The sequence below is a fragment of the Ornithodoros turicata genome, chromosome 1 (assembly GCF_037126465.1).
Source record: "Ornithodoros turicata isolate Travis chromosome 1, ASM3712646v1, whole genome shotgun sequence".
Taxonomy (NCBI): Eukaryota; Metazoa; Arthropoda; class Arachnida; order Ixodida; family Argasidae; genus Ornithodoros; species Ornithodoros turicata.
The window spans coordinates 198,902,867-198,926,183 of NC_088201.1; the positions used below are offsets into that span (position 1 = coordinate 198,902,867).

The window sequence follows — 23,317 nt, forward strand, 5'->3', positions numbered from 1 at the left end:
CAACCCAAAAGGACGACGTCCCCTGTGGAGGTCTCTCGCAATAGGATATAGGATTTTCAAACGCGTTTAGAAGTAACTGGTCCCGCATCAGTTAGTCCTACCGTCCCCTCACATGAGAAGAAGACAGAGAAAAGAGCCGAGTTTGAGGCATCTTGGCTTGAGGTATGAAAAAACAAAACAAAGAAACCATTCCTTTTCCTTCATTATAATGCATAAGGTCCCTCCACAATCGAAATAGATCCACCTGAAAGGAGCAAAAAAAAGAAAATGTTGTACATGTACTGTTCAGAAATCCTCATGCATGCGAGGTATAGAAAAAGGTACAGGTATAGAAGAAGGTACAGAACTGTGCCGAAGCTCGCGGAGCAACGAAACTTGGCAAGGTTCCAATAGCATCGCCATCCTGGGCCATGTAGTGAGCGCCATATGGCCCATAAGTGAACTAACTCAGTGGGGAAATCACGAAGCTTTCAGGCGTGGTGTAATACATGGGGGCCTAGATCCTACCTATACTCTCGCGCCCAGGTATTCTCGTTACCCGCGTGCATTCTAATGAAGAATCGACTATGTTCAAAGGTATTCTCTCTCAGGTTGCCATGCGTCTAGGTACTCTGGCTAAGCCTAATTCACGGGAAACATTCGCTAATTGCAACAATTGTGACGCAGAGTCATTCCGTGCTGCAATCTTTTATCTTTTGTGGTTGATGTCGGAAACCATGCCACAGGAATATATTCTAACACTGAGCAAACTAAAGCTTTATACGCGAGTAATTTGGTATTAGAATTACCATTCTTAAGAGTGCTTCGTAAGAAATGCACCCTTGAATTGGCCTTGTTAAGTACGTTATTAATATGTTTATTCCAGGTCTTCGCTGAAGGTCAAACATAAATATTTGAACTGCTTCATATGAACAAGACAGAGATCATTGATATTATTTTACATTTGAGTACATTTGTCTTTTTACTGGTAAAAGTCATCATGACACTCTTATGCTCGTTGACGGTCATTGGTCATTTTTCGCACCATTTTGTTATCAAATGTAGGGAGTTCTGCAGAGCAACTTGGGCTTCCATGGAATTAACTTCCTTGTACCCATACAAACGTCTGCAAGTAACTTTATGCTAACATTAACATAATCAGCAATGTCATTTATGAATACTAAGAACAATAAGGGTCCTAAAACTGATCCCTGAGGGACCCCAGAATGTACTGGTAAAGGATTTGAAAATGTCTCGTTGAATTCAACAAACTGAAGGCTATTGCTTGGATGCGTTTTTAAATATGAAGTGCAATTTATGTAGGAGCGTTGCATGCGACACCTTGTGAAATTTTTATCTAGAAAAACCACATGAGTCTGCTGACGTTTGTCAATTGACAGTGAAATGTCATGGGGAAACTAAAGTAACTGATAAATGATAAAGTAACCTCTCCTGAAACCATATTGACAATTAGTAGTTATATGGTGTTCCTCTAAAAAGCAGACACATGACAACTGAAGAATGTGCTCAAATATCTTGCAACATGATGAAATCAAAGTACTAGGTCAGTGGTTCTGAACATAAGGGAGATCACCCTTTTCGGGAACTGGTGCAACCTTAGGTATTCTCCAGGGGCAGTAGCCTCGATTCATAAACATTGGTACAAATAACTTGCAAGCAGACATGTACAAGACACGCAAAAATGTCGTTAAGATAAGATAATAAATACTGACGTCAGAATGTAATTAACATAGAGTATAAATACATGAAAATTAAAGTAATTAAGATAGAGTACGAAATACTTCAAAAAGCATTTGAAATACAATTAAGATACTATTTATCCTTGAACGCAAAAAGTCACCAGTCGCTGGTCAATGCGGCAAGTCGCCGCTATGTGACATGAATCACCTAATCCCTGCGTACTACGCAAGCCGTCCCTGTGTGACGGAGTCATCTGAACACAAGCCCCAAAAAGATGACAAAGAGATACCACATAACTCCGCTAAGCACAAAGCACCAAGAACAAAGCAAACTTCTAGCAGGTCCCTGCTCGGCGAGGTAATTCGGCATTACCGCGTCAGGGCACGCATAATAGAACCCTCACTCGCCAAGCATTAGTACACATGGGGCAAGATCTCTAAATGGGGACTTCCAAGAAGGGCCAATGGCCGGTTTAAGTCCAAGGGATTCAGGAAATTTCCACTGCACAAGCAAGATAATGAGAAAACGAGACACAGAAAGTTTGAGAGGGAGATCCAAAATATGTAATTAGAGTACTGATGAGAAAATACCATAAAATGTATTTTAAATAGAGTACAAATACACAAAAGAAAAAGTATTGAGTAGAGTACCAATATATTGTATCTAATTATATTTAAAATACAGTATTTTAAATGCAATGCTCTAAATACGTACAAGTCTGCTTGCAAGTATACAGCGATACCCATCCGGGATAACGCTTCAAAGACGCATTTGGTATGCAATCGGGACCTTCACTTTTCTTATTATTCAGTTTGAACAACAAGAAAAAATACCAGCCGAAGTAAGCTTTACATCTTGTATTGATGGCGATTACAACAGCACTTCGATTTCGAAGTGCTCTATATCTAGGGCAGAAATGCTTGAGATTTCAAATTTTTGGTATTCAGTGTGAAAATCTTGTGTTGTATACGTCAATATATTTGACGTATATATTTGAACCGCGCAGCTTCTCAGAAATCAGCAGAACCTTTATGTCACTATAGTGAGCTCAATTGCAGAAAATATAGATCTTATAGTGACAAACATATGCCCTATGAACCGCAAATCAATTAAACAAAAAACGAAGAGGCGCCCCCGTTCTGTGAATCGGTGAACAGTCGTTTCACTATAAACAATGAGAAAGCTTAATGCGATCATAGTATTTTTCGATCGTTACACAACCGTATTGGTACCAGCATAATGACATCGGAACTACTTATCACTATGATCTTGCTAGCAAGAACAGCAATCCTTAAAGTGATGTGATTTCACAAGCAGAAGTTGGCATTGCACTTGTTCTAGTTTTAGTCCTAGCTTGTTGAGATAGTCATATGGGAGCCAGTCCTTGTGACTGGCCTTCCGCCTCGATGCCAATACACACACTATGATCTTGGGGCGCATGATACGAGCCTCTAAACGCAAATCTTTCGAGGTGCGAGAGTAGTATAGATACGTGTCGTATAAGTGGGGGGTCCAGATAGCAACCTGGACCCCTGACCCCTGCCCTGAGCCCTGCGCATATTTTTCCCCGCGCGGCGCGTGTTCGAAGGGTTGTCCGCGCGCTTATAACATGCAGAGACATGCAAAAGAAGGGTGAAAATATATTTATTAATGCAATTGTAATGCCAATCAAGTCGAGATATATTTATTAAAGCCAACAGTGCTGGGAATTGTGCCAATTGTGATGCCAATCAGGTGAAGGAAAAAAACCCAGCCGAAAAACCTTCACGACCTGCAACAGAAGAAACACAATACACGTAACAAAGAATATACTTATTACAGGTACGATACAATAGCATTGAATAGGTATCACAGATCAAGAACAATATTTTTTATTAACTGTAATCATACACACACGTTTTCAATGAATCAGAATTAAAATGGAGTAGCACGTTTAATCAAAGAAGATATTCTTAATCAATATGATTACAATCAAAATTACAAGTTGTATTATAAAAAGTCTAATATTCATATACGTGAGAACCATCATTGCAGTAGCGGGAAGTTCTGATAGTTGTATGTAATTAACTGTGAACAGCAGAGACCCTGGAAGACCATGGAACAAGAACGACACGAACACAAGAGGAAATAAAATCTCTACCACTACAAAGAAGATATTCTTAATCAAAACAACAGAGGAAGAGAATAATCTATAATTTTCTATAGATTATCTAATCAAACACTATACAATCTTCATTCTAAGACACTACAAACCTTGCTTTGTTTATGAATCCAACACAGAAAATAGATATGTTAAAAATGAACTTCACCACATAGCATGCTCCTAGCCAACAACCAGCTCTAATGATATCTGCCCTGATTTGTTGAAGACGGGTGCCGATAGATGTATGGAAGACCACGGAACACGAATGACACGAACACAAGAGGAAATAAAATCTATACCACTACAAAGAAGATATTCTTAATCAATATGATTACAATCAAATTACAAGTTGTATTATAAAAAGTCTAATATTCCTATACCTGAGAACCATCACTGCAATAGTGTGAATATCTGTCATAACAGTTCGAGCGCAATTCCAACATTATGCAACTTTTAATTTCTTATTAAGTGAACAGCATAGATGTAAGGAAATAACGAGAAACAACACAATCAACAGCTACAAGTAATAGAGAGCCAAACCTGCGCACCATCCAACACATAGATAAATAATAGCTAATCAATCTATCAAAAGGAGAAATATTACAATATAGCACAGACTTAACGCTGAAGAACAGGGGAACACTCTAAGCGGCGACATTTAAACAACAACAGAGGAAAATAATCCATCATTCAACCATCATAAAATCGACCAACATACAATTTTCATTCTAACAAACACTACGAACCCTGATGAAGGTGTCCAAGGCATAGAAAATATATGTAATTAACTGTGAACAGCAGAGACCCTGGAAGACCATAGGAGAAGAACACAAGAGGAAATAAAATCTATACCACTACAAAGAAGATATTCTTAATCAAAACAACAGAGGAGAATAATCTATCATTTTAACTATCATAAAATCATCCTCGTGACATAATCTAATCGAACACTATACAATTTTCATTCTAAGAGACACTACAGACCTTACTTTGTTTTATGAATCCAACACCCAGGCACCATGAGAGGATCTCTGTTTTTCTTCAAAGCCGAGAGACATTATCTCTCTGTCTATACGACCAAAGCACTGCACATGCTTTATCACTCAAAGGGTTGGGGGCTATATTCCTTTTCCTTCTTCAAGCAAACAGGGTGCTCTTGAGGTCAGATAAGATAGTACAAAGGCGGTATATTTTATTGTGCAGCGCAAATAGATGCCCATATTATTCGTGGGGATCACTATTTTTTCGCATCCTTTCCTTGAAATGGAAGGCTTTCATCAAAGTAGATGACAAGTCGGCTAAGTTTGTACAGAGGCAATTTTTTTTTATTGAACATGTAGAGAAAGTCCAAAGTATTCAATGATAGAAACAATACTCAATCAAAAACGAGTAACAAATTTAATTACATCAATTTTTGCAATATTTTGCAGCAGAAAGTTCTATATAGATGAACCACACAGAAAAATCAAATGTGAAACACAACTCTGAAATGGGTAGTTTCATTTTAAATCGAACAACGTGTGAAAGTCGTATTTTTTAATTTGCCCAGAAAAAAATATATGTTAGAGGACAGCTCAAACGACGCAAATCGCGCCACGTGCGACGCTCGTGCGTCGAGTAGTTTCCGCGTGGGAGAGGAGGAAATTCTGAGGCTGCTTGAGCGCACTTTATTCTGTGCCGACTTTGACGGGATCTAGCAGCGCTGATTTTATATCTAGGAACTGGAGGTTTTTTGTGATTATAGGCTGTACCATAGACACCGTCGACAGCCACCCACAGAACTCTGAGAGCCACAGATTTTCTGTTAAAAATGCCAAACTTGGCATAAACGTTGAAAAAGGCCAAACTTTGTTACCAATTTGCTTCATGACGGAACGTCTAAGAACATCAAGCTTAGTACCACTCGATAGGACATTGAAAGAGCTTTTGTGCTGTATCGAGTTCATTTTTCTCAGCCCAGTAGTTTCTGTGTTATTAGCTTGAGAATCGCACATGATAGGCAAAAATTGCCAATGTTGCATCTCAATTTTCTCAAAAATGCCATCTTCGATTTCCTTGATTATTCTTGAAAAGGTGGCGTCATGTCTCTACTTTAGACGCCAAGTGAGACAATGTTTTATTTTTGCCTGGGAGACGGGCAGCGATTTTTTTTGTCAGGCACGGTGCACGAGGCTGCGGCCTTGCGCGCCCCACCCACGAGCACGCGACCTTCAACCTCTTCTTTGCTACAGGTGTACCGCTGACGGAGAAATCAATGACGACACTGACGTGGTGGTGGTGATGGTGAAAGGGCTTGCCGTTGTCGGCCTCACGTATGTGGGCAACGTCACGACTGACGCCCTGGGGAAATGTGCGTCCTGGGCCGACTTCTAGGGAAACTGTGCTGACATATGTCTGAAAGCGTCTGAGGAAAACCCAGGAAAAACCCCAGACAGCACAGCCGGCACCAGGATTCGAACCCGGGTACAGGTTGGGACAAAAGTTTACGGAACACGCGAGCGGCGTACTTTTTCTTTGGTGCGACACCTTAGCGACTGCAGGAAGCGGGTGAGTTCACTGTTTCGGAGGGGTGGAAGGGTTCGCTGTTAGTGACACACAGCGTTAGCTTCACTTCCCAAACACAACCAGGCGATACCGGAACTACCGCTGTGTCTCTGGCATCGCACGATTGCACCCCTCCGAAGTAGTGAACTCACCTGCTTCCGCCAGCCGCTAGGGTGTCGTACCGACGAAAAAATACGCCGCTCGCGTGTTCCAGAAACTTTTGTCCCAACCTGTACCTCCCAGTCTCGACGTGACATGGCTAGCACGCTAACCACTGAGCCACGGGCTTGCGTGAGCTTGCTGTAGTGTCCCCACAGCATCACTTTACGTTTACCCAATGGTCTCTCAGTTCCGCCAGGATAATTCAAACCGTGTGGAGAGTACATGAGTTGCCTGTACACCCTTGACGAGAAGCCCCAGTTCGACGAACATACCGACACAGCAGTGAGAAGAAACGAAGCGCTTCGTAAAGATCTTTATCCACTGGTAACATCGTAGCTTTTGTTTCAGGTTGCCGCCAGTCCCCCAGGCAGTGTGATAGTCACATCCTTCTCATTGGTAAAAGTACGAAATACGAAAGTTTCGAAAAACGTAAAATGTGCCCATTGAGACCCATGCAGGTGATGGCTGCCACCACTGGATTAGCATCATCCGATAGCTTTAGACATGACCTTAAGCGCATTCTTTGTCCGCCTAGTATCGCGAAACCACGAGTGGTACGCGAAAATTTTGCATGTTCGATCTTAATATTTCTAAAAATCCGGAATATTTTTCACGATTTATTCCAGAGGGGCAGAATTATGCTGGTACTTTGCGCTGCTGGTAAAGTACCTTTTCTCTTTCTGATTGAGACGCATTTCCACACAAAGGCGCTCATCGTATGTTTACGAGCACGTTTTGCTTCGTAGTCTTTGTTTTATAATTTATTGCCCGGATGTCGCATTATGTACTTATTTTGCACTTATGATACATATGGTATGTTTATTTTTTCCTTTGGAGACGCAGGGCAACACTTTCATGGGCGATTTGAACTAGCTATTACACACTTTCATGGGAGTCGCACGCACGACGTGTGCGTATGTACGTGCGCATATTCACTATTCTCCCGCACATGTGCTTGAGGCAATGCACATACGTACGCTATGAGGCTGTCGTGCGAGTTAATATTAGGAAGGCAGAACTACGGCTACAGGGGACAGAAAGTTACAACATCTGAGAATACAAATTTGTGGCCGCGTGGTTGCAGCCACCTGTTGGCTTGAGCGCAATAAGTGATAGTTCCCAAGCTGTGCATGCTCTCTTTAATTAGTATTATGCTCCGTAGCGTTATTTCGAAACCACAGGTACAAAAGTGGTACAAAACCCGTAAGACCGCTGTGATGACAGTATGTTGCTGCTCTCAAATATAACACGTTCGCCCTCCACGAGATGTGTCAGTGCCACCGTGGGAATCAAAATTTCCGACGGAACAATGCACAACTAAAATCTCTCGTTTCCTGTAGCCGTAGGTATACCTTAAAGGGACAGTCCGGGAAAACCGGAAGTTCATTTTTTCCAACTGTCACGGAAGCTTACATGCTGGGTGGAAAGTTTCAGCTCACAAAACGGCGTGGTTTTCGAGATATCGAATAAAAAAGACTCCTCTGAAGACATCCGGTTTCGTTTTTCTCCCTCGCATACTCCTTGCCCCAATGATCCTCTATGTACGTCAGCCGTCACGTGAGTATGACGTCCCCAATGGACAAAGTGGAGTGGAGGACTGCGCCGTTGCTGGGAATGCAGAGAGGTGTTTTTGTCTATGAGTGTACTGAACAGAAGGCTACGTCGTGACACCTGTGTTTACATCGACGCTACTCTGCATTTTAGTCTACATAACGCGTGATTGCTACTCAAAAACATCATAATGGACAAATGCTAGCACGCAACAATCAACTATCGCGCAAACAGGCATGCGCAAGTCACGTGCGGCATTGCTCTTATGCACGTCACGCGAGAGCAACTGCGGCCTTTACTCGGGACCAACTGCGGCATAGAAAAATGTCGATTATAAATCGTGCGATACGATTTCTTCTGAAATATTTTGCACAGTTGTTGTGAGGAGTATTAGAAATCATAAGGCGGTGTTTCCCAGACCTATGTTTTCGACCGGACTGTCACTTTAAACCATCGGTGTGGTATTCACTAATCCTCTTGGCATCCATGCGCTTCAACCCAGTCACTTTATATCATGTGAAAGGTCATGTCTAAAGCTATCCGATGATGCTAATCCAATGGTGGCAGCCATCACCTGCGGGGGTCTCGCAATGGGCACATCTTACGTTTTTCGAAACTTTCGTTTTTCCATAACTTAAAAACCTGAGACTAGGGGACAAAAAAACGACAACACAGACAAGGTCTCAAATGTCTCAAGGTTGAGACCCTGTCTGTGTTGTCGTTTTTATGTCCCCTAGCCTCGGGTTTTTAAGTTATGAATCCACTGCAAACGTATTTTTATTCGCGATGTATTAATTTTCGCGAATTTCGCGACCGCTAAAAATCGCGAAAAATTGTACTCGCGAACAGAGCCTGACGATGATCCCGCAGAAGGAAACAGACCAGGAATCGCGAAATTAAATACCCGCGAATAACTTCCAAAATACGATTCGCAAAAATTAATACATCGCGAATTAAAATACGTTTGTAGTATACCGCCAGCTCGCTTGCTACCTCTCTATCCTCTCGTTTCGTTTTTCGTACATTTCCCAATGTAAAGGATGTGACTATCACACTGCCTGGGGGACTGGCGGCAACCTGAAACAAAAGCTACGATGTTACCAGTGGATAAAGATCTTTACGAAGCGCTTCGTTTCTTCTCACTGCTTTGTCGGTATGTTCGTCGAACTGGGGCTTCTCGTCAAGGGCGTACAGGCAACTCATGTACTCTCCCACGGTTTGAATGATCCTGGCGGAACTGGGAGACCATCGGGTAAACGTAAAGTGATGCTCTGGGGACGCTACAGCAAGCTCACGCGGTGTGGTCATTGATTTCTCCCTCACCGGTACACCTGTAGCAAAGAAGAGGTTGAAGGTCGCGTGCTCATGGGTGGGGCGCGCAAGGCCGCAGCCTCGTGCACCGTGCCTGACAAAAAAAATCGCTGCCCGTCTCTCAGGCAAAAATAAAAGATTGTCTCACTTGGCGTCTAAAGTAGAGACATGACGCCACCTTTTCAAGAATAATCAACAAAATCGAGGATGGCATTTTTGAGAAAATTGAGATGCAACATTGGCAATTTTTGCCTATCATGTGCGATTCTCAAGCTAATAACACAGAAACTACTGGGCTGAGAAAAATGAACTCTATACTGCACGAAAGCTCTTTCAACGTCCTATCGAATGGCACTAAGCTTGATGTTCTTAGACGTTCCGTCATGAAGCAAACTGGTAACAAAGTTTGGCCTTTTTCAACGTTTACGCCAAGTTTGGCATTTTTTAACAGAAAATCTGTGGCTCTCAGAGTCCTGTGGGTGGCTGTCGACGGTGTCTATGGTGCAGCCTATAATCACAAAAAACCTCCAGTTCCTAGACATAAAATCAGCGGTGCTAGATCCCGTCAAAGTCGGCCCAGTATAAAGTGCGCTCAAGCAGCCTCAGAATTTCCTCCTCTCCGACGCGGAAACTACTCCACGCACGAGCGTTGCACGTGGCGCAATTTGCGTCGTTTGAGCTGTCCTCTAACATATATTTTTTCTGGGCGAATTAAAAAATACGACTTTCACACGTTGTTCGATTTAAAATGAAACTACCCAAATATGAGGCATTATTCCCAACTCAGAGATTATTTTTACTTATCTCAATCGAGTGAACAATTGAAACAAATACGACACAATTAATACATCATGCATACATGATGTCCAACTCATAGAATATCAGTCGAACCTGAAACAAAACAATAATTCATTCAGACAAATCATTTCTAAGCAAGCAGCGTGAATACACTGTAGAATCTGTACAGAAACTTGTCATTTTCAATGAATAAACATGATCAACAAGTGGATTCATGCGATAAAGTGTGATGAAACCCGACGACCCCCAACACCAACATCAAGTTAGGGATGGACAGGCTCTAGTATGGCCTTCTGCATAGAATCATTGAAAGCGCACATTTTTTCTTACTCATCACATCTTTTTGTAAATCAGTTTCGATAATTCTCATGGCATGTGGATATTAATCACATTCTAAAAAATTTTAATCAATAAAATGAGCATAGATATGCTTCTAATTAAGTGTAGACGCGCACTTGAAAAGAGAAGAGACAATTGTTCTACATTGAAAAGATGGACAGATTTTGTACTCGCTACCATAAGTCATACTTATAAAAATATCTGCACATCAACGTCGGAAGGGCCACTGGGATTGATGGCAGAGTTTTGGAGATTTGTTAACGAAGAATTGAAATACAGTAGACCAGATGTAATTGTAATCGTTGCAATGGGCATTGCATTAATATCAATAATTATAATACTAATTAATTATCATATACAAGCGGTCTATATCACACAGTTCATTACGGATTTGTTGAAATTACATATATCTGAGATGGAAAGTACATAAAATCTTATCACGTGATATCTTTCACTACCACGACAACGCAATTATTTTATTCTACCAGTCAGTGATGTCGAATGAACAGAAGTTCAATACTGTCGTGCAAGGTCTGATATATCATCACTTATTGAAACTCAACAAACATATCAATTATGGTGGACCACCGGACGATTTTCATCTAATACACTCTTGTACGCTATTCAAGAATCTTCATACAAAGAAAGGAAACATCAATAAGAGACTGTGCAAGTTGATCGCGAAAAAAAGCAAGTTGTTGGAGCAAACACGGCGACAACGTATCACCTGCGTTGATCAACGCTGGATTCAAGCGCCCAATAATCAGAATAAACTGCTTGATGTCTTCAGAATTCATGAATCAAGACAACAAACGAAAACTTCAGAGTTTGGAATAGAATTGTAATTTATCGGAATAAACAAGCATATAATTGAAATAATAATTGTATTCTTTGTCATCATTGTAATGTATTCTACACATTGCAACGAAAACAGCTTATGATTAGATTGAAGATTGCTAAAGAAACGAATATTCCTCACCGTGTGTTAGAGTTCTCATATGGAATGAGACCTGACCATCAAATAGGTTTTACCTGACTACACTCTGTACAAGTTCAACATCCGAAGGATAGAATTGCCGGAGAAGGATCGGTCATTGAAATTTAGAGGCATGATACATCAGTCTACGATTACAAAAAGGGATCACTAATCTTTTGTGAAAACTTGTCATATTTCATGAATTAAATTCCACAGTGCACGTATATTTCTCAATCAGTTGCACCAGCCCAGACGTAGTAAAAGAAGAAGAAAAGGCGTCTTTGACAGGCAACCCAATTGGAGTGCGGAATAAATAAATAAATATATTCGTCAACACAGTTGTCCGTTTGTATGACTGGATAGGAAAAATGAGCCGTCCAAGATAGGGCAAAATGGGGAATAAGGCAAGATAACTGATTACGGCGGGATAAGTCAAAGCGTTCGCGACACAGTGTCATCGACTTTTACAATCGCATTCGGGTTCAGTGCCTGCGAGATAATATGAAGTCTTAGCAAAAAGCGAATCTATTATCAAATGCCGCAAATGGAGGATTTTACAAGCATGATGTGCAGGTGAAATCTACATTTGTAGTCACGTAATCTTCCTAACACAAACGTATATGAAATAATTTGCAAGTGGCAATCAGATTTTGGGAAAAACGGATCACACAACCGCCATTAGAAATGATTAACCGTATACAATGAAGATGACCGTTATGCGTAAACCCAATGGAAGATATATTATATTAATTATAATAAGCAGATCAATGCAGGTCACACATAAACGTAGATCCAACTCACAAAATATACTCGAGATTTCCCAGATATACCCGAGATTGGTTCAATGATAAATTATGTTGTTGTTTAGATGTCGCCACTTAGAGCATTAAGTCTGTGCTATATTGTAATATTTCTCCTTTTGATAGATTGATTAGCTATTATTTATCTATGTGTTGGATGGTGCGCAGGTTTGGCTCTCTATTAATTGTAGCTGTTGATTGTGTTGTTTCTCGTTATTTCCTTACATCTATGCTGTTCACTTAATAAGAAATTAAAAGATGCATAATGTTGGAATTGCGCTCGAACTGTTATGACAGATATTCACACTATTGCAGTGATGGTTCTCAGGTATAGGAATATTAGACTTTTTATAATACAACTTGTAATTTGATTGTAATCATATTGATTAAGAATATCTTCTTTGTAGTGGTATAGATTTTATTTCCTCTTGTGTTCGTGTCGTTCGTGTTCCGTGGTCTTCCATACATCTATCGGCACCCGTCTTCAACAAATCAGGGCAGATATCATTAGAGCTGGTTGTTGGCTAGGAGCGTGCTATGTGGTCAAGTTGATTTTTAACATATCTATTTTCTATGTTGGATTCATAAAGAAAGTAAGGTTTGTAGTGTCTCTTAGAATGAAGACTGTATAGTGTTCGATTAGATTGTGTCACGAGGATAATTTTATGATAGTTAAAATTATAGATTATTCTCTTCCTCTGTTGTTTTGATAAAGAATATCTTCTTTGTAGTGCTATAGATTTTATTTCCTCTTGTGTTTGTGTCGTTCTTGTCCCATGGTCTTCCTGGGTCTCTGCTGTTCACAGTTAATTACATACAACTATCAGAACTTCCCGCTACTGCAATGATGGTTCTCACGTATATGAATATTAGGCTTTTTATAATACAATTTGTAATTTTGATTGTAATCATATTGATTAATAATATCCTCTTTGATTAAACGGGCTACTCCATTTTAATTCTGATTCATTGAAGACTTGTGTGTATGATTACAGTTAATAAAAAATATTGTTCTTGATCTGTGATACCTATTCAATGATATTGTATCGTACCTGTAATAAGTATATTCTTTGTTATGTGTATTGTGTTTCTTCTGTTACAGGTCGTGAAGGTTTTTCGGCTGGGTTTTTCTTCTTCACCTGATTGGCATCACAATTGGCACAATTCCCAGCACTATTGGCTTTATTAAATATATCTCAACTTGATTGGCATTACAATTGGCATTAATAAATATATTTTCACCCTTCTTTTGCATGTCTCTGCATGTTATAAGCGCGCGGACAACCCTCCGCACACGCGCCGCGCTGGGAAAAATACGCGCAGGGCTCAGGGCACGGGTCAGGGGTCCAGGTTGCTAACTGGACCCCCGTTATACGACACCTATCTATACTACCTGCGAGAAGGCCCATCATGGCCACGGCACAGGGTTGTGTATGAATGGGTTCCACTTGAGCTCAGTGTACCAATACTGTTTCTCTCTGTGCTACTAAGCATTCTTTGTAAAACACGTTGCTACAGCATGTGGTTCTACATCTTATGCCCGGGACCAATTATTTGTGTGTGATGCCCACACACAAAATTGTGGCGGTGGTGGTGGAGACCATCACTTGCACCATCACCAGTGAGACCATCACTTGCACTCGTATGATTATAAAATTCTATGCGAATTCAGAGTGCCGACTTGGCCGGATTTTTTGGAGGTCCCTGCACTGAAACCTGTTCGAGAAGGGTTCGTGGTGTCTGTCAGAACGCCCGTAGAGAACTTTCAAACATACCTGGCAAAACACATATGTCGACATCCAAATTTTGGCTTAAGGAAAAGACGATTATAGTGGGCGACTTTATTTCGGTACAACATCAGCAGACGGCTATTTGCCGGGTATAATATTACCATCTTTCGGTTTTCGTCAACCAATTAATGTCCTTACACAGATAACAGAGTTCACATGCGGCATTATATATCATGTTCTTAGAAATTCAAATAATTCTGAGGAGCAGAGTCATGTGCTCAAGTAGGATACAGCTTACCTTTATCCTATATTTGTTACGATCGTTCTGACAACATCACGAAAAACAACCAATATTCTAAATGTTGGTCCTCACTGATGCGTTTTGACGCACAGGCATCCGTTCTGTTGGCCTGTATTCGTCAGTTACCATGACAACGAGCTAACGGACAGTTCCCACGCACGGACGTAAAAGAGTTCGGAGCGGCTCAACTTTTCCGCAGAGCAGTGCGTTCGACGCAGCAAGGAGACCAATCAGAGCTGGGTAGTTTCATTTTAAATCGAACAACGGATGAAAGTCGTATTTTTTAATTCGCCCAGAAAAAATATATGTTAGAGGCTGAAACGAAGCAAATCGCACCACGTGCGACGCTCGTGCGTGGGGTAGTTTCCGCGAGGAAGAGGAGGAAAGTCTGAGGATGCTTGAGCGCGCTTTCTTCTGGACTGACTTTGACGGGATCTAGCACCGCTGATTTTATGCCTAGGAACTGGAGGTTTTTTGTGATTATATATAGGCCGCACCATAGACACTGTCGAAAGCCACCCACAGAACTCTGAGGGCCACAGATTTTCTGTGAAGAAAATGGCAAACTTGGCGTAAACGTTCAAAAAGGCCAAAGTTTGTTATCAATTTGCTTCATGACGAAACGTCTGAGGACATCGAGCTTAGTCCCATTCGATAGGACGTTGAAAGACCTTTCGTGCTCTATAAAGTTCATTTTTCTCAGTCCAGTTCTTTGTTTTATTAGCTTGAGAATCGCACATGGTAGGCGAAAATTGCCTATGTTGCATCTCAATTTTCTCAAAAACGCCATCTTCGATTTCCTTTATTATTGTTGAAAAGGTGGCGTCATGCCTCTACTTTAGACGCCAAGTGAGACAATCTTTTATTTTTACCCGAGAAACGCGCAGCGATTTTTTTTGTCAGGCAGGGTCCACGAGGCTGCTGCCTTGCGCGCCTCACCTACGAGCACGCGGCCTTCAACCTCTTCTTTGCTACAGGTCTCCCGCTGACGGAGAAGTGAATGACCACACTGCGTGAGCTTGTTGTAGTGTCCCCAGAGCATCACTTTACGTTTACCCAATGGTCTCCCAGTTCCGTCAGGCTCATTCAAACCGTGGGAGAGTACTGGAAGTTTCCTGTGCGCCCTTGACGAGAAGCCCCAGTCCACGAACATACCGACAAAGTAGTGAGAGGAAACGAAGCGCTTCGTCTTTATCTTTATCCAGTGGTAACAACCTAGCTTTTGTTTCAGGTTGCCACCAGTCCCCCAGGCAGTGTGAAAGTCGCACCCTTTTCATTGGCAAAAGAACGTTGTGGAAGTTCCAAAAAACGTAAAATGTGCCCATTGCGAGACCCCAGCAGATGATGGCTGCCACCATTGGATTAGTATCATCCGAAAGCTTTACAGGACCATTCACATGATATAATGTGACTGGGTTCAAGCGCATTTTTCGTCCGCCTAGTATCGCAAAACAACGAGTGGTACGCGAAAATTTTGCATGTTCGATCTTAATTATTTCTAAAACGCCAGAATATTTTTCACGATTCATTCCACAGGGGCAGAGCATGGCACAGCACGGCACATGGCATACCGGCATGCGTGCCATACTGGCATGCGGCCATACCGGCATGCCTGCCTTACAGGCATACCTGCCTTACAGGCATACCTGCTTTTTCCGGTATGCCAGTAATTGTGGCGCGCCTGCTGTAAAGAAATACCTGCTACCTTCCCCATGCACAAGAATAGAACGAAACCGACGTCACGTTTTCTAGTGTTTATTTCTTGCGGTTTATGTCCGAGAGCAGGTCTCTTAAGTGCCGTGTTAGATGCTGGTACCTTTCTTCATTGGAGAAGTGTGGGTCCGGCTTGCGTTTGATGTACTCCATGCATTTGAAACATGGAGTGCGATTGGTAACGTGTTGACAAATAAAGGTATGAGAATATACTCACAGGAAAACCAGTAGCAGACGGTGAATGCAGCATGGACAATGGCCATATCCCTATGGCCACTAAGAATATAGTCAGGTATAAGAAAATAGCAGCAAGAGCTTTTCAATCACATGCACACATTCTGGTCACCCAGCAACATTCCATAATGTCGTATTATGAGTGTAGTCCTTCTGAGCCATGCGAAATTCGTAAAGAAAACAGACTATTTTGTGCCACTGCATAATTCGTGCACCCCTATTTTGACCAAAAAATGCCAATAAAATAAATAATTGCATAATTTGTCTACTCTCATATGTTCCCCTACGCCTCAGCAACTGCTGTGATTGTTTTTAGGTTACCATGTGGTTTTCACAACGATGTCAGTTATTAGTACTGTGACCAGGGGCGGCGGAACGGGGAGAGAGGGCAAGGGTACATTGTCCCCGATATTTCTACGTGAAAAACTCGTCATTACCAACAGATGGAAAAGGGCTCAAGTGTGCTAATTCAAAATATCTCTGAGACATTAGGGGCTTGTGCCCCCTCTTATTAAGTCGATGTGGTATCCTGCTTCCTTTAATCTAGTGATCTGAATCGCGAAGCTGCTGGTTACACGATGAATGCAGCGTTTCCTCAAGCTCATGTGGAGTAGGCTTGTGGTGAGACCTATCTTTATCATGCGAGAGTGGTTAGACTTGAAGTCAAGGATGGACTTGCGTTTTTTCTGAGTACGCCCAACGCACACGTTCTTCTTTGATCACGCGCAGGCCAAGAATCTCAGAAAAACGCCTGTATATACTGTCCCAGCCACGTCTGGGGATACACTCAGAAAAAGCAGAAGTATATCCTTGGCTTCAAGTCTAACCACTCTTGCATGATTAAGATAGGTCTGACCACAACCCTACTCCGCATGAGCTTGAAGAAAAGCTGCGTTCATACTGTCACCAACGGCTCTGGAAATCAGATCGGCAGACCAAAGGAAGCAGGACACCCCGTCAACTTCATAAGAGGGGTGATAAAGAGAAACTACGCCCAAGGGAACAAAAGAAAGCAAGAGGATGAAGATGAAGCTCGGATGAGAGCAGTCGTGATTCCGTATGCGCAAAATTGCACAGTTTATGGAAATCTTAACAAACACGGGGTCAATGTGGCCACATCAGTGGCCAGTAGACTAAGTTCGCTACCCAGAAGAGTGCGCGATAGACAATGCAGCTACGTGTAAAACAAACCACAGAAACATATGTACCCATGCAGCACAATGTACTTGAATGTTGAGTGCAATAGGGGTGGACAGTATATATCTTATCAGTGTTTAGTTTCACAAGTCTGTTCAAAGCCTTCCACCTCAGCCACCCCTATTGCGCTCTACTTTCAGTACATCGTGCTGCTTGGGATGTATAGAGAGTAGAGAGTTTATTTTATCCCCTTATCTTGTGGCAAGAGGTATGTAGTTGAGACCGGACGGTGGCTTAATGAAATGCTATGCGAACACAGGGGGGAAGTTAACAATAAAAACACTCAGAACTCCCTATTGGCGTATCACGTTGATTTGTGTGCATGTGAGGCCATATATAAAAGTACGAATGTAATTTTCAAACGATCAGCACACACGCCACGTAGCTGAAACAAAAATGACAGCACAAGAAGGGGACAACTGGGTGAGCAAAGCAAGAGCAATTCTTACAGCAACTTGTTCTTATCAACTCAGAAACCTGGGACAGATACCGTCGCCATTGAATAACCGTATATCACATGTTCGTGCCTCTGAAGAACTCCCATCTTTTTTGTTAATGTACCAAACCTGGTTCAAGGTGTAGCGTGTCTCTCATGTTTGTCCCCGTTCCTGTTTTGCTGCATCATAGGGTCATGTACCAAGGTGCCCATCTACTAACGAATACATTATATGCTCACTGCCCAAAGCATTTAGTTTCCTTGGAGTTAGACGCTTCCTGCCCTCCGCTCCATCTTTAGCGAAGCGCCTGGAAACTTCACCAGTGACACTTCGGTCGGAGAGGCCCTCAGCGGTCCAAAGTGTCCGTGCCATGTCCCTGCAGAACATTGAGTCTTTGGAAGAAACCAAGCACCCACTCAAACTTTTCGGACTTGATCACGATTCCATCTTGTAAAGCCACCTAGCCGAGACAGAGGATAGGGAAGGATTAGTACTGCATAGCAAAAGTAACATACAGAAGTTGTTCAAGTTGACAGACATGTACTCAAGAAAAATCAGCGAGTAGATATAGTTCAATAAAACTTCTGAGGATAAGTACAATGCTCCTTGGCAGCGCCGTAGTGACGGGCGGAGTTCGTTTCGCTGTTTATGTCCTGCTTACGTTCTCGCCAAATGGAACGCCCGTTCCAAAGAACATAAACAGCGCACCGCATGGCACATAGTTTACAACGGAGCTTACTGAACATTGTTGGTACATGGGTGCATTGCTTTTGACTTCGACAACGCAGTGACCTTGATCCGAGAACAAAGGTGGGGACTCAGAAAACTTCTAGAGTCTTGGCATGTAGTGGTGACCCCTCGGTTTGTAACAAAAACTGTGCCCCCTTCCATACCAATACTCCCATCTTTCCAAATAGTGACTGGTTGTGGAATCTCTCATTCAGTTTGGTACTTATGATGTCCGTTGCATGACGTACGAAACGTGTGAGTAAATCTTGTTATTTGGTTTTGTTAAGTCGGAATTCTCTAGTTTTTTCCCCGTTACGTCGTCTCCCAGCTTTCGGAGTACTTTTGGATATTGGCAGTGCAAATAAGCGTTTTCATTTCTTTGTTTACAGGGCTTCTGACGGCAGTAGGAGAGGGGGCGCTTGAGATTTACTCTGTCTTGGGCGCAAAATTGCCTCGCTACGGCTATGCTCCTTGTGTTCAACATGAGCATATACACACCAAACTCGAATGACACCCTTGAGCAACCGGGAATAGTACCGGACATTATTAACCAGCGTTTTAACGAATGCAGTTCCCATGGACTTTCCAGGAGACAACCTACATCATGCTGTGGCAGCACCATTGCCAATTCTCGTCCCGCGCCTTTGTTTTAAGCTACGCGCCACCGGCGCGAGAGCAGTTAGTTCGGCAGTTAGTAAGTCACCATACCCGTTGTTTTCCAAACTGCCCCCACTATTCCTACACCCTTCCCGCTGGCATTGTTTGATCTCGATGTTGTGCCTGTAATCTGTTAAATCTCAACTGCTTTGACGTTCTCGTGCATGAGGAACATGATCATGCATCGTTGTCCCACAGTCAGACACTCTGCTCGCTGCCGTCATAGGTGAAGCTGCTGCTCCACCTACAGAAATGCACATGCAGCAGCGGCAGCTATGATGGTGTCGAGCAGCGTGTCTGTGTGACATCGATGCATAATCTTACCTCTTGTGCAGGAGAACGTCAAACCAGCTGAGATTTTGCAAAGGTAACAGGCACAACATGGAAAACAAAGAATGCCAGGGGGAAGAGTGTAGGAATAGTGGGGGCAGTTTGGAAAACAACGGGTATGGTGACTCATGAACCACGTGAACACTTCCACCTCACTGCAGTCGTGCCAGTGAACATCGCAGTTCTGCAAACTCTGTGCAAGATGGGTTTTCCGACGCCTAGCTTTTGACCAGAAATGAATGTGTATGGCAGCCTCTGGGAAGCTCTGAGCAGCACTTGAAACCTGTTTTAATATGAGGGATACAACTTTTTGCAGTCAATGATCACATGCGAAGGAACCTGGATGTATGCTTTTGCCACTAAATACAGAAAAGTAGCAGCTTGGAATGGAGATAAGGCTTCCCCACTACCAAAGAAAAGCATGATGTACGTTCTCTCCTGGGAAGAGGTTTGAGGTAATGCGGGGTGTGATGCATGATCACTTCATGTGAATACTCGGCATTAATTCGGTGTCTGAACCCATAAAAATAGTTTCGTGCTTCCCTAGCGTATTTAACCACAGAAAGGTAGCCGTCAACCTTGGGCTGCATGATAATCTGTGTTTCCATGCATGTTTTCAGAAACCAGATCAGTTACCACGACCCTATCGCTACCGTAGTCACTGTCGACCCCTGGATGTACCTAAAGAGACATTATTAATAAATTCAACGTACTCTCAATACTACTAAATGTTTTGAAGAACTATCTAGAATGTAAACAGGCGGGAATATGTACTAGCATACCAGGTTCCTACCTCCCCACCGACGAGGACCGATTCCGGTCGTGTTGAAGTACTTTGGGCACATGACCTTCCCAAAAAGGGCCGTGGCGCATGCTTGTTAGGCACGGCGCGCCTTGTCTGTTTGAAGAAGGAAGTAAATTGCTAGTAAGCATTTGCTGAACGTAATGGAACAAGGAAAGACTCGATAAAATACCCGATAAAATACTCGGTAATAAACTCGGCAAAATGAGAATATGTGATCACAAGCCCTGGAACACACAAAATCTACTAGTGCAGCGCGGAATCCTGGAGGGCAAAAAGGCTTTCAATATTGCAGATCACAAAACATGTTTGCCTCAGCTGTCAGTCAGCAAGATTTTGTGCCTCGCCAATACATAGCCAGGTGCCCAATTTTTTCCTTTCTGCGGCAGCATCTCACCCCACCCCAACAAACAAACATCACCTAATTATGAGTAGAAAATGAACTGAGCTGTGTCAGAGGGCCCTGGAGAGGTGTATTCGGGGACACGATGACCTGTTCTGAATACCAAATTTTTCCAGTACTGCAACATGTAATTGCCTGCATAGTTCTATCTCAGTTAGAAGCTCTTTCCGAAGATTGCAGTTTTGTTCTTCTACCTCCCTCCGTTTCTGTCTTTCAACAAGCAACTTCTTCCTTGGTATGAGTTCCATCACCTTTCATCACTGCTTCCTGAGTCTTCCTGGTTCTGTTTTTTGAGTATTTGTTCCAGCTGTTTCGTCTGAGCCTCTTTCTTCTTTTCCCTTTGATGTCTGGGCTCCTTCAGTGGGACCTGAATTTAATAGCAGAGGATAAGTGCTCGTTAAAGACATTGTTAATTCCTACCGAAGCAACACGGGAAGGTGCGTTGTGCTGCAACATAAAGGCACAGTTGTAACTGAATGTTACACCAATACTGTGTGTAAATATTCAGTGCAACATGCAGAATGACGATCATGACCACACTCCGGCCTAGTTCCATCTCCATATCCAACTAGCCAATACATTTGATGTCTCAAAGCGGGAACAAAATTAAATTGACGGGGGGGGGGATATATACATGCAGAAGCCCTCGGTGACATATGAGAAAGCAACGCTTTCGCTATTCTCTACACTGCGGGCTCAAGAGGTTCCTGTGCAGTGCTGTTGTTTATCTGAAAAAAAATACCAAAGTCGACTCAGAGCCCCAAAAATCACCGTAATCAGTGCAGTTTTTCGCACAATGTACAAAACAGACAGGATTGAGCTTTGTGCCTTCATATATATATCATATAGCTATATCATATGCCATATCATATTGCTATGATATGGCTATCTGTTGATCAACTGGATCAGGAATGTAAGCGATACGTCTTTCAGTAGTCCCACATCTTAAAAAAATTGTATACTTCGGGAGCCTTTATCTAACAAACCTCAACAAAAATTTGCCCAGTTACATAGACACACAGCATAGTGTTCTGATAAGCAGTCTTTCCCCCTCACCAATCCCAAAAACCACACAGTGGAGAGATTTCCTGAAACTGAATTTCCGAAAGCGTTTGTTTCTCCTAACTTACCGATGCCTTCAACATAATTTTGTTAGGCAATTTGAGACATCAAATGTACTGTCTCTTCTGATTTGAGATAGAACAAGCCTTCAGGAACAAATACCCAATGACACACAAAACAGTAGCCCACCTGCACAACACTGAAAACATCCCCCAAGAAAGAGAGAACACCACCCGTTTTAAAGACAGCATATTCTTACCTCGTCCACTGCGTCATTTGAAGCTGCGTCTGAACCCCCCTCTATTATGTCGGGAATCGCCATTCGCCTGCTAGCCATTTCCACAATGAGGTCTTTTTCTGATTCTAAAAGGGAATATACAAACCTTATGTGAGAACAACAGAATGTGGACGCAATGTGTACCTGGAAATAAATATTTCGCGGTCCCGATGTTAAAAATAGACTACCTGAAATCCACAGTCGTGCGCCAAAAAAACTCATAAGGTAGCAAAAACTTGCGGACGTGGAACTTCGGCACCCTGACACGAACTAACCAACATATGCTATTCCGGCATCCAATGACCGAAAGTAATTTTGCGCGCTAAAAGAATTTCAACAGACATGGGAAACTCGTACGCGAAATTGTTAATTCGTGATTTGGGATCTTAGAACACTGAATGTCAACGTACTACGCGACTAAGAGTTTTCACTGTATCGACCTAATCTCGGACTAACCTAATTAACGAACTTATGAACATGTACGCGTCCGTCGTGTCCGCCCTGCGAGGCCTAACGGCAGCAAAAATGTCCGTCGTTGGTTGATACAACAGCGTCTCCCGGAGATAACTGTATTTGCATGCAAGTCACAACAGTGAATGCATGTCATGGCACTTACCACCCAGTAGCAAGACCCTCACATTGTAATTCTTATCTTGGCCGCTCTTCGACTCCCAGAATGCCTTCTTCACACTCGTTGTGTCGTAGTCATCGCAACTCTTAGGGTGAAAATTTCTTATAAGCGATACCGGTAAGATTGCCGGGACATCGTCTTCTATGTAGCGCACATATGCATACATAATGTCTTCCAAGATAGAAACTGATGAGACCACACAGTACACAGTCACTAACAAAAACCACGTGGGAAAAGCAGAACGCCAACTGCGGAGGGAACGTATTGCGGATAGTGGGGCCCAGTGTTGCCGGGCGCTGCCCATCGGAGTAATGCAAAGCAGTCAAATCTATACAAACCAGCTCCACAAATGGAACCCCTATGAAATGCTCAAACGAACTGGCTTTTTAGTCATGCCGTGCAAATGAAAATGAAAACTGCAGATGAGTGGGGCTACCGGGGATCGTGTGTTGTGTCAAAGTTTACATTATATCTGATAACTTCACCATGTGACGGGATGACTCTCATGGC

The 23,317-nt window shown here is 42.6% G+C and overlaps 1 protein-coding gene and 1 long non-coding RNA gene across 2 annotated transcripts; both read right to left on the reverse strand.

The window, feature by feature from the left end:
* Positions 1 to 3,308: 3,308 nt before the first annotated feature.
* Positions 3,309 to 4,908, reverse strand: LOC135375104 (uncharacterized). The gene is made up of 2 exons (XR_010417161.1): positions 4,813 to 4,908; positions 3,309 to 4,629 (listed from the first exon to the last, which is right to left on the reverse strand). It is a non-coding gene; the product is annotated as an uncharacterized LOC135375104 (long non-coding RNA).
* Positions 4,909 to 16,981: 12,073 nt separating this feature from the next.
* LOC135375113 (BEN domain-containing protein 5-like) lies at positions 16,982 to 23,317 on the reverse strand. Its single transcript, XM_064607827.1, has 5 exons — positions 22,793 to 23,317; positions 22,159 to 22,262; positions 21,089 to 21,204; positions 20,426 to 20,530; positions 16,982 to 18,376 (listed from the first exon to the last, which is right to left on the reverse strand). The coding sequence occupies exons 1-5, from the start codon at positions 23,109 to 23,111 to the stop codon at positions 18,352 to 18,354; spliced, it is 669 nt and encodes a 222-aa protein (XP_064463897.1). The 5' UTR covers positions 23,112 to 23,317; the 3' UTR covers positions 16,982 to 18,351.

Bases quoted from the DNA above. Each gene is read 5' to 3' on its own strand.
- LOC135375113 (XM_064607827.1), bottom strand. From the start codon at position 23,111: ATGGGCAGCGCCCGGCAACACTGGGCCCCACTATCCGCAATACGTTCC. The intron at 21,205-22,158 runs GTAAGAATATGC...TATTAAATTCAG, and splicing joins CAAATGACGCAGTGGACGAG to GTCCCACTGAAGGAGCCCAG. The intron at 18,377-20,425 runs GTAGGAACCTGG...TGTCTCGGCTAG, and splicing joins CGGTCCTCGTCGGTGGGGAG to GTGGCTTTACAAGATGGAAT.